General features: G+C 39.7%; 1 protein-coding gene across 1 annotated transcript in view; it reads right to left on the bottom strand.

Moving 5' to 3' along the window:
* Nucleotides 1–3895: 3895 nt before the first annotated feature.
* LOC114242572 (cholesterol transporter ABCA5) overlaps nt 3896–18417 on the bottom strand; it is a 66552-nt gene continuing 52030 nt past the window's right edge. The window contains exons 33-36 of the mRNA XM_028173777.2: nt 18227–18308; nt 15010–15130; nt 13901–14064; nt 3896–13017 (exon numbers count right to left, since the gene is read on the bottom strand). Coding sequence (XP_028029578.2) covers nt 12905–13017; nt 13901–14064; nt 15010–15130; nt 18227–18308 — 480 coding nt within the window. The 3' untranslated portion in view covers nt 3896–12904. The remainder of the gene's footprint in view (nt 13018–13900; nt 14065–15009; nt 15131–18226; nt 18309–18417) is intronic.

The following is an 18417-nucleotide window of genomic DNA, read 5'->3' as shown; positions in this document are numbered from 1 at the left end:
GGGCACGACTGGGCAATGGCGGCATTAACCCAGGACAACGACCGCATGGCTTGGTATGTAATACAAACATTTTAAGATATAAGCATGGCGTCCCATTTGCAAATGATTTATGAAGAGATTATACATAGAATGGTGGTCCTATGACCTTTAGTACTTTACGTGTGCACCTAATCGCCCATGTCAATGAGGCATTATCGACGAAGTGACAACTACGAACGGATGACGAGGAAGTCACTGCTGAAGCATTATCAGCAACCTAAAAGATACCTAAGTGATAAATACCTAAAAACGAAGTGAAGTCGTCGTGACCTAAAGGATAAGACGTCCGGTGCATACGTGTTGAGCGATGCACCGGTGTTCGAATCCCGCAGGCGGGTACCAATTTTTCTAGTGAAATACATACTTAACAAATGTTCACGATTGACTTCTACGGTGAAGGAATAACATCGTGTAATAAAAATCAAACCCGCAAAATTATAATTTGCGTAATCACTGGTGGTAGGACCTCTTGTGAGTCCGCACGGGTAGGTACCACCACCCCGCTTATTTCTGCCGTGAAGCAGTAATGCGTTTCGGTTTGAAGGGTGGGGTAGCCGCTGTAACTATACTGAGACCTTAGAACTTATGTCTCAAGGTGGGTGGCGCATTTACATTGTAGATATCTATTGGCTCCAGTAACCACTTAACACCAGGTGGGTTGTGAGCTCGTCCACCCATCTAAGAAAAAAAAAGACGAGACTGCCATAACAAGTACACAGAAGTTTGCAAACCTTTTAATGTCACTGTAAAGGTGAAGCGGCCTTCTACTCTTTAATTTATTTAAGTATTAATGAAAACTGATAAGGTACGTCAGCTGATAACATTACGGAAGGCTATCAGCGATAGAAGGAGCATTGTTTGATTTATCTGCGAAAGTAATGAGATAAAATTATGCTGAGGTTTTCCTGTGGTATTCACCGAGTGATGTATGCTTAGAAATGGCTTTGCGTGGTTATTTTTTGCAGAAACTGGTTTTTTTTATTGCTTAGCTGGGTGGACGAGCTCACAGCCCACCTGGTGTTAAGTGGTTACTGGAGCCCATAGACATCTACAGCGTAAATGCGCTACCCATTTTGAGATATAAGTTCTAAGATCACAAGTATAGTTACAACGGCTGCCCTACCCTTCAAACCGAAACGCATCACTACTTCACGGCAGAAATAGGCAGGGTGGTGGTACCTACCCGCGCGGACTCACAAGAGGACTCACAAGGTCCTACCACCAGTAATTACGCACCTTATAATTTTGAGTGATATATGCTTAGAAATGTGGCCACGAAGATAGACTAGAACTTTCTATTTTAGGAAGTATAGTTATTTTTTAAAGAAACTGATTCAGAGATGACTTTATCGATGACGCAGGGGGTGGACACAGCGGTGTTGGGAAGCGCCGGCACCGCACACCTAATACATTTGTACATCTATACTAATATTATAAAGAGGAAAGATTTGTTTGTTTGTATGTTTCGAATAGGCTCCGAAACTACTGGACCGATTTGAAAAATTCTTTTTCCATTAGAAGCCGACATTGTCCCTGATGAACATAGGCTACTTTTTTTAATTTTTTTTTTATTTTTTTTTTTGGTTTCATGTGTGTTTTAATGTTTCCGAAGCGAAGCGAGGGCGGGTCGCTAGTATTATTATATTGTGTCTGCGCGCTTACTAGAGGGCCATAGGGTAACGATTGCACCCGGTCGTTACACGGGCTAGAGACCCTCTTGAACTGGTTGTAGAGCGTGTCCTAAGTCTGCACCACCAGTAATTACGCAAATTATTACACGGTGTTATTCCTTTGTCATATGTTTCGTCCTGTAGTGCGGGTCTCATTGCATTGTTGCTGCAAACTTATATTTAAGTATTTGTTTTTATTAGTTAGACGGGTGAATGAGCTCACTCGATGTTAAATGGTTACATACCGAAGCCCATTCATATTGCAGCGTTAAGGTCGCCACCCACCGGGAGATTGGGGTCTATGTGACAATTGTGTAGTTTTTTTAAAGATTTTTGTGCAGGTTTGATTTTTATTACACGAATAATTCATTCATAGTGTAAGTCATTTGTGAACGTGAGTTAAGTACGTAGTTCATTAGAACAATTTGTACCTATCTGTGGGATTCGAACACCGTCGGATCACTCGATAATAGTGCACTAGGCGTTTTATCCTTTAAGGCACGACGACTATTTGCAACCTCTCAGCCTCTTGGTCTAAATCTTTATTGTCCTTGCAGTCATACGAGCATACGGCCCACCTGATGGTGAGTGGTTAACTCCACCGTTTTTAAGTTTGGTGCTCAATAATAGTTATTAAAAACGGTTTTGCTGCTGCTAGGGCGTATTCTAGGCTCACAAGGGTTTACTTTTACCCCGCCCACTTTTGCCGCAAAGCAGTAGCGCATTTGAGTTTAAAAGGTGATACAGCAGTTATACTATTGACTTTTTTATTTGCTTTTGTAGGCAGACGAGCATACCACCTGATGGTGAATGATTACCGTCGCCCATAGACTTCAGCAATGTCAGGGGCAGAGCCAAGTGTTAAGTACTGCTAACAAGCCTCGTTTGAAGAAGGACATGTTATAGCGCTAGGGAAACACTGTGGAGGGAAGCTCATTCCAAAGCCATGGTACGTAGCAAAATCTCTGGAAACGCACTGTGGATGAACGCAGTGGCTCCAGGCGGTATGGATGAACTCTACTTCGAAACAGTGTCAGCCTAAACATCTTTGCAGTGACCTTTATACATAAGTGTACATTTAAATTAGTCTGGTGTTTTCCTCCATTCCTTATGTTGTTTCATGCTTGCTGATTGTTTTTAATTTTTTTTTTTTGTTTCTATGCTTTTGTTTCTCTAGTGTTTTTAATTTGTTTATATTGGTGAGGACCTTTAATTTGGCTTTTTGTTTCTATTATTTGTTATATTATTATACTTTGTTAGTTGGCTGTTGGTTCTCCTTGTATTAAATAAATAAATAAATCCAATAAGCGTACATTTCTTTACTGCAAAGCTGTCTACAGTTCATCAACAATCACTATTGAATAGCCTTTACAATAAAATTTGCAACATTTCAAAACTGGGTCATTGTACCCAGCTCTAGCCTTGTTCGTTTAATTAATATTTACTTGTTAATTGCATTATCAATTGCAGAAATTTAATCAAACGTTGACCTTAGATGTGAGATTCTCTGTCTGTATTATTCTCTATTCTCTATCTGTAAAGTGATGTATTTGTCTTAAATCCTTCATTTTTACTGTTCTATTAGAATGGAGCTTTTATGCGTGTGGACAATAACAGAATTTGATAGTTGGTAATTTCAATAATTGACTCTAGATTTCGTTTGGACTCGAATTTTTAATAAAATTTTTTTTAAATGCGCCGACGAACTTTTTTTATTTTTTTTTATTGCTTAGATGTATGGACGAGCTCACAGCCCACCTGGTGTTAAGTGGTTACTGGAGCCCATAGACATCTACAACGTAAATGCGCCACCCATCTTGAGATATAAGTTCTAAGGTCTCAGTATAGTTACAACGGCTGCCCTACCCTTCAAACTGAAACGCATTACTGCTTAACGGCAGAAATAGGCAGGGTGGTGGTACCTACCCGCGCGGACTCACAAGAGAACTCACAAGGTCCTCCTACCACCAGTAATTACGCCCTTCGAACCGAAACGCATTACTGCTTCCTGATTATGGAAGAGTGGAGATGTCTCTGTCTGAACTGTCATCCTTTCGCCCTGCACAATCTCTTTGCACGACTACCCACTATACGCCCACTATGTCAAAAAATAATTAAGTTTCCTACCATAATTTATAATGACATGATTAAATGGGTTTCATTTGAATAAATTAAAAATGCAATGCTCGCGTCGGACACTTTTATTCTGTTCAACAAATTAATTGACTACAATTCACTAATAAACAAATTACGACTAACATTACAAACGTGACGTAAACCTTTCCTTTTAAAATGATTTAAATCTAAAACATGATGATACACACAAAAACAAAAAGAACAAAAAAAAAACGATTCGGAAATTTGATCTGGAAAAAAAAAAACAACCACAAAATGTACATTTGAATTTTAAAGTTGCCATGTACTAAACGCAATCCGCAATGATTCATGATGACCTGGAACTTGACTTAGTCAGTAAGTATCTACAGTCGGCATCATTGCGCCATTTTGAGAAGGCGGCGCGACATGAGAACCCTCTTGTCGTGGCCGCTGGAAACTACATACCCGATCCTGTAGACCGGAATGGTAAACAGTCGACGTCGCCCAAAACACGTCATTACGGATCCTCCCGAACCATTAACGGTGCTGCTTTTAGGTACCTTAAGCACCGGCCACCGTCCTCGTCAAACCCGTCGCTTGCGACGAAGGGCTCGGCGAGTAAATTAACCCTTAACAGAGCCCACTGATTTTCTCGCCGGATCTTCTCAATGGGTCGCGCGGGATCCGGTGATAGATTCTACGAAGCACTGCTCTTGCTAGGGCCAGTGTTAGCTCCCGGTTAGAGCCCCGTGAGCCCACCTATACGTCAAGGCGAAGCTGAAATAGCCTCTCAAGGCTATCGGGATAGGTAGGGAAAAAACAGCAATTATTTTATATTATGAATCATAATAAATTATAGCTTTCTTCTTACGAGTGTGCTTGCTCTTTGACTAAATATTTGCAATATTCAGAACATTAGAAATGCGAATTAATTGTTATAAGTCGTATCGTTGTGTTGTAAAACAAAAACCGCGCCGTGACTACAATATATAGGTAGTTCTGACGTATTATCACAGACGTACATACATATAAATTATATAAGACCCGTCGGTGTTATGTCAACAAAGCTGTCGTTAAAACATCTTTTATGTTAAAACTCTATTTGTGGATTAATAGGTTTATTGGCATAAAGGAATCGAGCTATGGTAGATATATAATTGATGAAACTAGAGGTCCCGCAGTAGTCTAAATTCGACTATAATTAATTGGAATTGTAAGTTTGTACACTACTATGATTGTATTTTATACTTCTATAATCACAAGTTTCGCCAAGGCTACACTATAAAAAAAGATTAATAAAGACAAACAATATTTAATCTATTCTCAATTTGACAACAGACGTCAAGAACAAAAGTTTGACAGTAAATAGTATGCATGCGTGTGTGCGTCAAATACATGGTATGTAGTGTGTGTAATGTTTTCTTTATTGATTTAATGTGTCTTTTATGCATTATTTAAAAAAAATATCAGCATTGTGCACTTCTTCTCTATATTCTCTATAAGCGTGGAAAATTTCATACTCCTCCGTCCGCGCAATTTTCGTAAAAAGGGATACAAAGTTTTTGCTTCACGTATTAACATATAGATGCCATTCGTAATTAGATTTAGAATTTGTAATCGAATAATATCGAGAGATAATATTGAAGACAAATGTTTAACCGACATTTGTTTTTGCAATTAAAGGTGCTTTTTGTTTGGTATTAACATCAACAAAGAGCTCGATGTTTTTAATTGAACTTCAATTAACTTTAATGTTTCTTTTGGGGGACGGGAGAAAACGGTCCTATCTTAAACGACATAGGCAAGTCGCTGTTAAATCCTTCCGTTTGTAAACCACCAAGGAATATTTTACACAAACTACCACAGATTACCAAAGTCCCTGGATTTAATTATCTTAACAAATACCAAACTAGTTAACCATAGTATCCTTGAGAAATGTATGTTTAACTCTTGTCGTTACGTGTTTGCACTTAACATTACACAATACTTTATTGATTAAACTTACAAATGTTCATTGAATTGTTTAAATATCCTATGTTTTAATTTCACACCTGTGCTCATATCTAGTTCAGTAATGAATCGCATTTTTCTTGCGTGCGTGTGTGTATATCTTTTTTTCAAAATATAAACTCACACATCTGTACGTCCTATGACCTGGAGCTTAACTCAGTCAGTAAGTATCTACAGTCGGCATCATTGCGTCACTTTGAAAAGGCGGCACTACATGAGAACCCTCTTGTGGTGGCCGCTGGAAAATACATATTCGATCCTGTAGACCGAATAGTAAATAGTCGACCTCGCCCAAACACTCATTACGGATCCTCCCGATCCATAATAGTTGCTTTTAGGTACCACAAGCACCCGTCACCGTCCTCGTCGAACCCGTCGCTTGCGAAGAAGGGCTCGACAAGCTAATTAACCCATAGACACAGCCCACTGAGTTTCTTGCCGGATCTTCTCAGTGGGTCGCGTTTCCGATCCGGTGGTAGATTCTGCGAAGCACGGCTCTTGCTAGGGTTCGTGTTAGCAACGTCATCAGGTTTGAGCCCCGTGAGCTCACCTACATGTTAGGGCGAAGCTGAAATAACCTCTCAAGGCTATCAGCATAAGTAGGGAAAAAAAGTCCTATGTCTAAAGTGGAAGAGGTCGGGTTATATATACTGTACACGCAATGAATGCGCTGCAAAAAACAACATGCAATGTACATATTTTAAAGTATACCGGGCGGTATTAGTTAAATTGTAAAACTACCGTCAATCGCGTACACTGGTCGTTTGATTATTGTTTCACAACAGACGTATGTGCATAAATATAGGCAATTAACGATAATTAAAATCCATTCGAAAACAAGGGCATTCGCGTTTTATTTTCACGCCAGACAGGGACGCATGATATTTTGTACAATGACTTCGACGTACACTGCTGTTTCTAAAATAGATTTAAAAAAAATGCATTTCGGATATAGACATAAAAAAAATCAGGACTGCATTTAGTACATGACCAATCTTTTTCGTTTACGCATATCGAAAAATGAAATGTAACATAAACAACAAAATAAATAAATAAATAAAACTAATGTGATATCGTTTTTTATAAAATTAGAATATAAATAATTAGCAGTGATTCTCAACCTTTTTTTGTTGCGGCACATATTTAACGATTTCAAAATTTGGCGGCACACAAAAAAAAAAGATAACAATTATTTACTTACTACAACACACTGCATAAATAGGTTATCAAAAAAGTTTTATTAAACGAAATAAACTAAAATATACTATAATTTTTTTTTTGTGGATTTAAATATATTCACACACACACACAAAAGTGCCGCGGAACAGTGGTTGAGAATCACTGAGTGTAATAAACAAAACGCCCAATTCGGTAAATAAAACATTACCTGACAGTGAAAAGAAAAATACACAAAAATCCGACACATTTTCGAACAGAAACATTATTAATTTTTATTTATTATACATAGTTGTAGATCAAACATTTTTCAATAAGTAACCGTTTTTCTTATAGTTCGTATTTTATCGAACGATGATACTAAAAACTAGCAAAATATCATTATAATCAACAAACAATTCTCTCACTGTGTGTAAGTACTTGTTTTTTTTTTGTCAAAAGAAATTTTATAAATTTTCCCGTCCTTAAAACTAGTTTCCACATCAAACAGCTCGGTGCCTTTATAATAACGATACTTCTTTTCTTTTTTTTGTATTCAACTTGCTCGCGTGTATGTCAATCTTATTTCTTATGCGTAACAGTTTATTTTCGCTCACCATTCTTTGTACGTTAAAACGTTTTACGAATCAAAACTACATTTTTTCAAGTTTATAGTTAAAATAAGTTACGGAATCTTAGGCAATTTATCCATTCAATATACAGATAAAGTTTTGAGACCAGAATATGAATAAATTAATATGAAACGTGTTCAAAATTTTTTTTTTTTTATTGCCCTTGTAGGCAGACGAGCATACGGCCCACCTGGTGGTGAGCGGTTACCGTCGCCCATGGACTTCAGCAATGCCAGGGGTAGAGCCAAGCCGCTGCCTACCGCTTAATACTCTCCACAAGCCTCTTTTGAAGAAGGACATGTCATAGCGCTCGGGAAACACCGTGGAGGGGAGCTCATTCCATAGCTGGATGGTGCTTGGCAAAAAAGACCTCTGGAAACGCACTGTCGATGAACGCAGCGGTTCCAGGTAATATGGATGAACTCTGCTCCGATGGCGGGAGGTGCGATGATAAAAAGGAGATGAAGGGATCATCTCAAATAATTCCTCAGAGCATTCCAACTAATTTTTTTAATCGATTCACAATTTCGCGACAAATTACTAGCAGATTTGCAAATTTTATTATTGACGGCGGTAAAGTCGTTATGGATTCAAAAGCATCGAAGGAGATCTGTTTGAAGAAAAAAAATGGTGCGCATCTTCGATCAATAAGTGCGCATGCAACTTGGTGCACGTGTAAGAAGCGAAACTTCTTTTGCGGTGTGTAGTATTGTGGTTTTCTTCATTTTTCATTCCTAAATCAAATTTCTCTTGTAATAGGGAATGCTGTATATAAGAGAAACGACTTAGCTGGCTTTGTCTTTTCCCTCGATCCACGGTCGAGTGGTTCGCGAGATGCTCAGTCTATTTTCTCACTCTCGCTCATCCAAAATTGTATCTTTTCTTTCCAGCCCTAATGAATCTGTCGTAAGTTAAAAAAAATTCTCAACGCGCTTAAAGAAGTTTCACTTCAAAAACTTCTGCAATTCTTCTTCTTCTTGACGAAGTACTGCAGAACTTGGTCTTGTAGAGCTCGAAGAAGATTTTAAGCTTCTGATTTAAGACAGATACGAGGAGAACGATGTTACGATTTGTGGCAACGAAAGCAAACTTCTCACGCCGGTCATGTTAAGGGGTTCTGTATGTCTATATCTGTATTCTGCACGAAAATCTATCGAAAACCCAGGTTAATCCCAGGTTCAAGTTGAACTATAAACTTATTAAAGCTTCAGTCTTCAACTCGCAGCGCGGGTTGGGATCGAGTTATAGAATCTAGAGAAAAAGAATGACTGTGGTACAAGTATCAAGAGATATCGGTTAAAGTGCGTAACATAAATACGTCTCAAAAATCGAGTCGTGAGGTACCTGAGCGTCAAGCACGAAAATCTATCGAATTCGTAATGTAAATGTATCGAGTCGTCGATACGAAAACGGATCGTTACATTAGACGGTAGTACTCGATAGCCAGCCAGCCTTCGAGATTTACGTTACCGTGTGTCAAAACAGTTTTCGTGCTCTCGATTATGAGTTTCGAGTTTCGAGAACGCGGCGACTCGATTGCGAAACGAAAGTAAGTTCATTCGTGCTGCTGAAATTAACTCTTTTGACGGCCGGTAGGGGGCGCTGTTTAAATCCTATACAATTTTGTTTCTCGATAACGATACGAATATGTTTTCGACATTCCCGATCCTGCGGAAAGAATGTAAAGCAGTCGACGTCGCCCCAGACACGTCATTTCGGATCCTCCCGATCCACTAACGGTGCTTTTAGGTACCTCAAGCACCGGTTACCGTTCTCGTCGAACCCGTCGCTTGCGACGAAGGGCTCGGCGAGTAAATTAACCCACAGACACAGCCCACTGAGTTTCTCGCCGGATCTTCTGGTCGGATCGGTGGTAGATTCTGCGAAGCACGGCTCCTGCTAGGGTTCGTGTTAGCAACGTCGTCAGGTTTGAGCCCCGTGAGCTCACCTACTAGTTAAGGTTCCGCTGAATAGCTTCTCAAGGCTATCAGCTTAGGTAAGAAAAAAAAAAAAAAAAAAAGTTTTCGATAGCCATGCGTGCTCGCTCCTCTGATGCTCATTGATGTTACAACGTACCGAAATGATAGCTTTGCGTCAGAAATGGTACCTACCCGCGCGTTGCTTAAGACTTGACACCATTAAAAACAGATACAAAGGAAAATCGCCCTAAAATCCTTATGATATAACGTAACGATTTCGTTGAACACATAAAGTATCAGAATTATAAAGAGTTCACCGACCCTCGCGTTAACGTTGACTAGAAAATAATCACAAAAATATTACAAAGAAACCTTTGAGAAAAAATTTCGTCGTAAGCTAAGAATGTGGCTCCACTAAAGTTACACCTTATTAAAAAGACTTAACTATTTAATTGTCTTGCACCGTTAGACCGGACATAAGTCGACCGACTCCGAAATAACGAAACTCAAAATATTGTGTTTTTTTTTTAAACACACATAAGTAATCTATGTCGAAGAGTTCTTCTTTCGAAAGTATGTTTTGAAAAAAAAAAAACTTCTGAATAGATTATCTTCAATTAATGAGTTGAAACACTAAATATTTCTTGCGACACGTTAAATTAGTGAATCTATTCAGAAAGGTAAAATATTTTGATACAGCTTTGACGATATAAAAGTTAGAAAGACCAACAATAAGATCAGTTGTATTGAATAAAATTATGTAACATTATAAAAAGAAATCGCTACAAAAATGTTCAAAACATTAAAACATTCATACCGTCAAAATTATCAAATAATAATAAATTACAAACTTTTTATAAGTCATTTTCCGGATAACCGAGTCTGGATACGGACTCAAGCTATATTATTTCACATCACTACGTAATTGTCTGTCAACTATTTAGTGTAGGGCTGTGTTTGAGGTTGTCAAATTAATTGTTTCTTTTTTAAAAGGCATTACGCAAAAGAAGTCTTTGCTTGACGCACCGTCAATGTCAGTTTGACATGTACAAACCACAGTGCAGTAAACAATAAGTTGGTTCAGCTAGATTACGATCAAAATAATTAAATAAATAAAATAAATCACGCACGGTCATCCAGCCCTATTAGGATTCTCTGTGTAATAGCCACTGAGAAACATACTTATATACGTTTAAATATATATCTATATGTCGGAGACAGTCATTAGTTTGGTAGCTAAATGAAACGCAGCACGATTCCCGAGAGATGGCAGCACGATACCGCCGTTGGAACTCGGCTAACTTCGTGCTACGACAGAGCCTAGCCGATGGAGGTGCGTAGTGATGGCGTCACACTTATCAACCAGCCTTCTTGAAGAGCGGCGCCTCCGTCCTAAGAACTCATTCGTTTTCGTTTGCTAGCGTCAAGAGAAGATTTCTAAATTGTTCTAAGACAACAAACGTGATTGGTGTACTCCATATTTCTCTTAGCTCGATCACCCTATTCGCCCCTACGATATCTGACGATGGTGTTAATAATTGTGGCTTCTCCGACATATATATACAGATGATATTCGCTTATACCCATCTAAATGTATAAACATATTTAACTGTACGTGTGGTTTCACTAAATCTGCTTAGAACACCCTTGCATTATTACTGCTACACATTGACGATGCATACAAACACTTATAAATTTCTTTTTCTGACACAGTTTTATCTTTTGAAATCTTAAAGAAATACTTCGAAATCTCTACTGCCCGTCCTGCGGGTAATTGTTTGTAATTGCAACCGCAACTGGACGCAGTTACGCATTACAATTTACCAGACCACAATATTGGTTCAAGGTACTTACGCGCAAGAATTATACAGTGCCTAATTAACAACTAAATCCAGTTGTTGCAATGCTAATTGGAGACAATTGTAGAATTGGAAGTTCTCTACAATTTAGTTATTATTATTCTCTTAAATTTTGGAATTTTGGTCCATAATCGACACCGTAATATTAATTGTTATTGTTTTGTGTTACAGACACGCACGACTCTTTTTAAATGGATTTCAATTGAAATAGGCTTTCAAGTGTGAGCTCATTATTATATCATCGTTGTATATTTATAGTCTTTAAATTCATTACTTTAGTCTAGTTTGTACAAAAATTATGGAAGTTTTAAAAATTGTGTTCTAAAAAGCTTTTAGAAAATCTACTCTATCTCTACAATTCTCTCCAAAGACGATCAAAATAAGTAGCATTGCATTATTTTCCGTCCTGCACGCACTCTTTGCAGTAATACAGCGTGAGAGCAGGACGGATCTAGTCAAAGTCAAACAACATTTACGGGGTTCGTTCTTAGAAACACAATCACATCCTAACTTACACCGGTAATCTATGGTAGACGTCCACATGCGAAAATAAACGCAATCAATTTATTAATTAATTTTTTAGCCTCACTAAGAGAGTAGTGCTACATATTGATTAGTTACCAAACACTTGTAGAAGAGGAATGGTGTTCATCACTGTCTTCTTCAGCATTACTTCTCAATACGTGCATTATTATTATGCATTATAAGCTTTAACTGCGTGATGATAATGCTGAGATTCATTTGAGATACAAGGTAGATCTTACTCCTTTGAGGAGTTCCTTTGAGGAGTTCTAAATAGCGCTTTAGAGCAGCGCGCTGTGAACTGCCTTACCTCCAAACGACTGACCCTTACTTCTCAATACGGAATGTAGCTTTTCTTGATACAAGCTTTGCTACATCTGTGCTTCCGAACAAAGGCCAGAGTGGAGGCCCACGACTTCCGGACCACACTAAGAATTCCTATTTGAATAACTCAAAACGGTAACGAATATTTTAAATCATTATTGTCATTATGTTTCTCGGCGTTTACTCTCGCATGTGGGAATTAAAAAAGCTTTTAAAAAAATCTAGTAATGTAACTAGTCAAGGTTGTGTAAAAAGCGTTTTTTTATTATATTTTTTTTTTTTTCGTTTATCTTACAACGTTTCTTCACTTATTCATAGAGCGCGTATTCGTATGCTGCACTTTTTACTTGGACCAAATAATTATATATTTGACCGTTAAAAAAAAACGTAGTCAAACATCTGACATTTGTTTATACTGTGACATAAAATGTAGCGACATCTCTTTGTGATTACGTGAAAGAAAGTTTCAATCAGATAATTCCCTTGATTTGATTCGGTAGAGTTTTACTAAGTAACTTATAAAAATGTTTTTTTTAACGCCTATAATTTTTTTATTGAAACTTTAGAAAGACCATTTCGAACAAACGTTTGGCAAATATAATAAGTGAACCAATAGCCAACAAAACTTTGGATCCAAGTGAAATGTGCAGTTAATGTTGGACCAGTGTCAGCACACGCTAATGATCTTGGTCTAGGGTTTCCACGTTCTCCGATTGCGCAAACTTGAGGAACACCTGCTCGAGGGTTGTCTGACTGAAGCTGTACTCGACTATGTTCAGTTTCTCTTTAGCTGTGGAAAACATATAAAAAGTCAGACCTGCTTAAGTGTAACCTAATACAGTCCCCGGCAATAAATACCGCACATCGACCTTTGGATAGAGACAATCGGCTAATTTCGGTTTCGTAGAGCGCTATCTCTGTTACACCAAACACTAACGTACTTGAACAACGACTGAAATACGTGACTTATAGTAGTAGTATAAGGACCGGGTAGTAAGTAGTAGCTGGAGTTCACAGACGTTACACAGTCATTATGATTAGCCTATAGTGAAATAAAATTGATTTTAATATTACATTACATTGCATGAAAGACATTACATTGTGTAATAGGGGAGTGAGCGAAGATATGGTATATGATAGAGGAGTATGGAAGAAGAAAACGTGTTGCGCTGACCCCAGGTGACTGGGAGGGCAGGAGAACGATAATGATGATTATTAGTGTGGAATTAAAGTTTAGACGAATACCCTTTGGGAACGCGAGCTGAGACTAACCAATTGCAAATCATAATAATTCTAATTGTAATCCCTGAATATATGGTGGTGGAGTCCTTATCTAACATTAGGAACAGGCTTAGGGACCCCGGTAACCGTACTCGTCGAACTCGACAAAGAGGTCGACGTGCAACCTAATCCATGAATCAGCTTGCTGAGTTTCTCGCCGGATATTATCAGCGGGTCGCGATTCCGATCCGGTAGTAGATTCATTTGCGAAGCAATTGCTCTTGAGTTGTCAGGTCTCCTTCGGAGGCGCTCGGGCAGCTGTTAGCAAATCCCGCCCCCCCTGGCTGAGCCTTTGCTCGCCCACCTGTCCTGGTGGAACTGGAATGTCCTCCGGGTCACGAGTAATCCTTCAATTATAAAAAAAATGGTGGTGGAGTGTAGTGGCACCGTACCGTCCTCGATCTGCTGGAAGCAGCGCGCGAGGCTGGAGACCGCGGACTGCGGCACGGAGAACACGAGCCGCTCCGCGAAGCTCTCTTCCAGCACGGCCGCCGGGAACAGCTCGCCCACTAGCGCGATGGCGGCCTCCGCGCTCGCCCCGCCGCCAGACTCAGACCTGCGTGGTCAAGGTCAAGATATCAGCCCTCAGAGGTATGGCATACGACCCAATGATGTGTGACGCGGGACTCAGCCAAGCCTCTTTTTATTGCTTAGATGGGTGGACGAGCTCACAGCCCACCTGGTGTTAAGTGGTTACCGGAGCCCATAGACATCTACAACGTAAATGCGCCACTCCCATTGAGATATAAGTTCTAAGATCTCAGTATAGTTACAACGGCCGCCCCACCCTTCAAACCGAAACGCATTACTGTTTCACGGCGGAAATAGGCAGAGTGGTGGTACCTACCCGCGCGGACTCACATGAGGTTCTACCACCAGTAAAATGTTGAAGGTAAGGTTAACATTGTTCTCGGAGGCATGGCAAACGGCCCACTTAATTATGTGTGACGCGGGACTCAGCCAAGCCTAATCGTTAATTAGGCTGAAAAGACAGCTACTTGTAAATACATTGATATTTGTTCACTCAGTTATATAAAGATAAGTGTGAAATTTTATAGTCTCAGACGATAACAGGTCATAATCATCATCAGGATCATAATGTTGTCATGTTTTTCCGTTGATTCACCAGTGTAAACCTTTCACCTTTTTTTTCTTCTTTTTCTCCCCACCTATGCTGATGATAGCCTTGAGAGGCTAATTCAGCTTCTCCTTGACGTGTAGGTGAGCTCACGCGGCTCAAACCGGGAGTGTTGCTAACACTGGCCCTAGCAAGAGCAGTGATTTGCAGAATCTACCACCGGATCGGAAACGCAACCCACTTAGAAGATCCGGCGAGAAACTCAGTGGACTCTGTCTGTGGGTTAATTTACTCGCCGAGTCGGGACCGACAGGCTCGGTGAGGACGGTGACCGGTCTTTTACTCTGAGACTTCAGGTCGAAGAGAAGTAGTAAACCGTGTATGTGGACTAGAGCAGAGAGGCCAATGGAACGCCGGTGGTACCTGTGGTGTCGGTGCCTGACGAGGGGCGGGGTGCCGGCCACCAGTGGCGTGTGTATGGACGCGTCCACCACCTCCACCTCCCCGTCGAGCTCCACGCTCCCAGACACGGACACCGACCCCCCTGGAATATTCAATACACAACACTCAATCTACAACTAGCTAGGAGTGACGTTTGATGATGTTTCGTAGCATGGGTCTAGGGTTCGATGACGCGACACGATTTGTACTGGTGGTAGGACCTCTTGTGACTCCGCGCGAGTAAGTACCACTACCCTGCCTATTTCTGCCGTGAAGAAGTAAAGCGTTTCGGTTTGAAGGGTGGGGCAGCCGTTGTAACTATACTTGAGACCTTATATCTCAAGGTGGGTGGCGCATTTACGTCGTAGATGTCTATGGGCTTCAGTAACTACTTAACACCAGGTGAGCTCGTCCACCCACTTAAGCTATAAAAAAAAACATAGTTGGACAAGAGATCTGATGAAGAATTGACGCCGTTTCTCGCTCGTCATTTCAGGAACTGTTCACTGTCGAAGACCTTACGACTGATACGATGATGAAAAAGACATGAGGAAACAAAAGACCGGTGTAATTTTAAATTTCCGTCACTAAATAACTTAATACTGTTGGATACTTCACAGCTCGATGTGGTGAATGCCAATGGTCTCCGTGCCTACTCTACGACAACCAGTCTAATCTATACCTAGTCAGGTCATAAATTCTGTCAATAGTTTAATGTAAAATAATTGAAACAAGTTTATTCATTATGTAACCATTCATATACCAAAATGAACTTAACAAAACATAGATTCTTATGACACTAAAGTTTATTCAAAATGACCTCCGTGATTTTGAATACAGGCCTTCAATCTGCGCGGCCAGTCGTCTATCGCAGCATGAACGAGGTCCGTGTCAATATCGGCGGTTGCCTTAATCAAGGATGTCTTGAGTGACTCCAAATTGGGATGAGGCTTTGAGCACGCCTTTTCCTCCAAGTGTTGCCATATCTTGTAATCTAACGGATTCAAATCTGGACTGGAGGAGGGCCAGTCTTCGTGCCGGATGAAGTCGATTTCACGCGCCGCCAGCCAGTCTTGTGTGCTCTTCGCTCTATGAGCTGGCGCCGAATCTTGTTGGAATACCCAGTGCCTGTTATTGAACATGGTATGAGAAACAGGTTCCACAAGGTTCATCAGGACTGTATTTTGATACACAACTGCATTCGTTTTTACACCTTTCTCACAAAAATGTACCTCTGTTAAGCCCCAATAAGAAACTCCCAACCATACCATGAGCGAGGATGGAAAATGACCTCGTTGGACACGCGGAATACGGTTGCTCGCTTCTTCACTACTGTGTGCGTACACCTTATCATTTTGTTTGTTGTAGCTCTCTTCTACGGGAAAAATTTTTTCATCCGAAAAAAGAATTTCCCGATATTTTTTTCCCGCGTACCGCTTCAACAAAGCGCGGCATCTCTTCAGTCTCAGGTCCATTAGACGAGCATTCAAACGATGTCCTGTTTTTCTTCGATATGCCCGAAGTCCTAAGTCTTCATTTAACATCCTTTTCACCGTGGTTCTGCTTAACCCCATCTGAAGGGCCAACAGTTTCTGCTTACGTTTGGGATTTCTTTGAATTCGCGCCTTCACAGCTTTTATCACTGCTGGAGTCCTAACAGACCGAGGGCGACCACTTCTTGCCCTGTCATCTACACTAGAGTCTTCATTGTATCGTTTGATGGTACGATAAACGAATCTTTTGGTTATATTCAAATTTTTCAGTATGTTAAAAATTTGAATTGGCGCGTAACCGCAACGATGCAACGCAATAACTGCAACACGGTCTTTAAGCGTCCACTCCATATTTAAAAATGAGTAAAATTCTAAAATGAAATACAGTCAAAATCTGTTATAACGACATCGAAGGGACTGCTCATATTCAGTCGTAAAAACCGATAGTCGTAACAACCGGTGATGCTTAATGTGTATCGTACAAGTACAAACAAATCAATAGGGAATTATTGGAAAAATATATTTATTCAACTATGTACATTTTGTTTATTACACATAAGTACAATGCATATTATTTTTATGTGAGCATAAAATCTGTAATTTTGGTCTGTTTGGAACACTTCTTTTGCTCATAGATATTTTGTAATTCACGTTGGATTTTAATCAACGTATCGTCATCGCTCTTTCCAAATGGTTGAAAGTGTCGAGTGTCATACACCATATTCCTTTGCTGTCTTTGTTTGAAATTCCGCTCTCTAGTTTGGATATAATACGCGATTATTCTTCAATATTAATTTGTTTTCTTTTGTTTTGCGACATTTTGTAAGTTTCACGAATAACTCCACAAAGTTTTAGTGCATCTTGTGTATAGATAAGTAACAAACTAACTGAAGAGATATGAAGAAGCGGGCTTTGACTCTACCGCATGCACGTGTTTTATTTCTAAGAATTAGAAAAGACCCTACACTAAACGAAATCCCTTTGTTTTCTATCCTGATTTTAATAGCCGTTGAAGACAAATGTGGATACCTATTCAAATTGTTTACAATACAGCTGAGCCGGTCGTTCTAACAGATCTAATTCTCCGAAATATTAGTTAAATGTGGTCGTTTTATGAGGTATGTCGTTATTACCAATGTCGTAGAAAGCAATATTTTTAATAAGGCGGTCATATAGCATTCAGCCGGGACCTTTGTTCTAGGTTATTATAACCGGTATGTTGATCTAAACGATGTCGCAGTAAACGGTTTTGACTGTACATTTTAATTTTGATGAACAATTCGAAATTCGAATTCAATAAACTTTTTTGTGGCCAGCATTCTAAAAGAAAAGTTTTTACTGTGTGACAATACTTATGACCTGGCTAGTTATATATAAAAATGAATTGCTGTTCGTTAGTCTCGCTAAAACTCGAGAACGGCAGGACCGATTTGGCTAATTTTGGTCTTGAATTATTCGTGGAAGTCCAGAGAAGGTTTAAAAGGTAGATAAATATGAAAGTGCTCGGAATTAAATAAAAATAACAATTTTGTTTTACCTTTCATGTGACCCCTGTCGGACGGATTCTTTTGTTTTGTTTTAAGTTTATTTTATACAAAAGTTTAGGTTTTCTATTTATCGATTGAGGCACTACGAAGTCTGCCGGGTCAGGTAGTCGTGTACTAAATAATAATTCTGTTCTGATCTATCTTCAAAATAAGCTTTACCTTCATCAGCTTCTCCGAGCGAAGGTGAGTTCTCCGCAGACCTCAGCGGCGAAGGCGACATGGACATGTCCCCCTCCATCATCTGGAAAGCACTTGTAAGTACTGGTGGTAGGACCTCTTGAGAGTCCGCACGGGTGGGTACCACCACCCTGCCTATTTCTGCCGTGATGCAGTAATGCGTTTCGGTTTGA

The sequence above is a fragment of the Bombyx mandarina genome, chromosome 16 (genome assembly GCF_030267445.1).
Source record: "Bombyx mandarina strain Sakado chromosome 16, ASM3026744v2".
Lineage (NCBI taxonomy): Eukaryota > Metazoa > Arthropoda > Insecta > Lepidoptera > Bombycidae > Bombyx > Bombyx mandarina.
The sequence above is the reverse complement of the archived record's forward strand: the minus strand, read 5'-3'. Positions and strand labels throughout refer to the sequence as shown.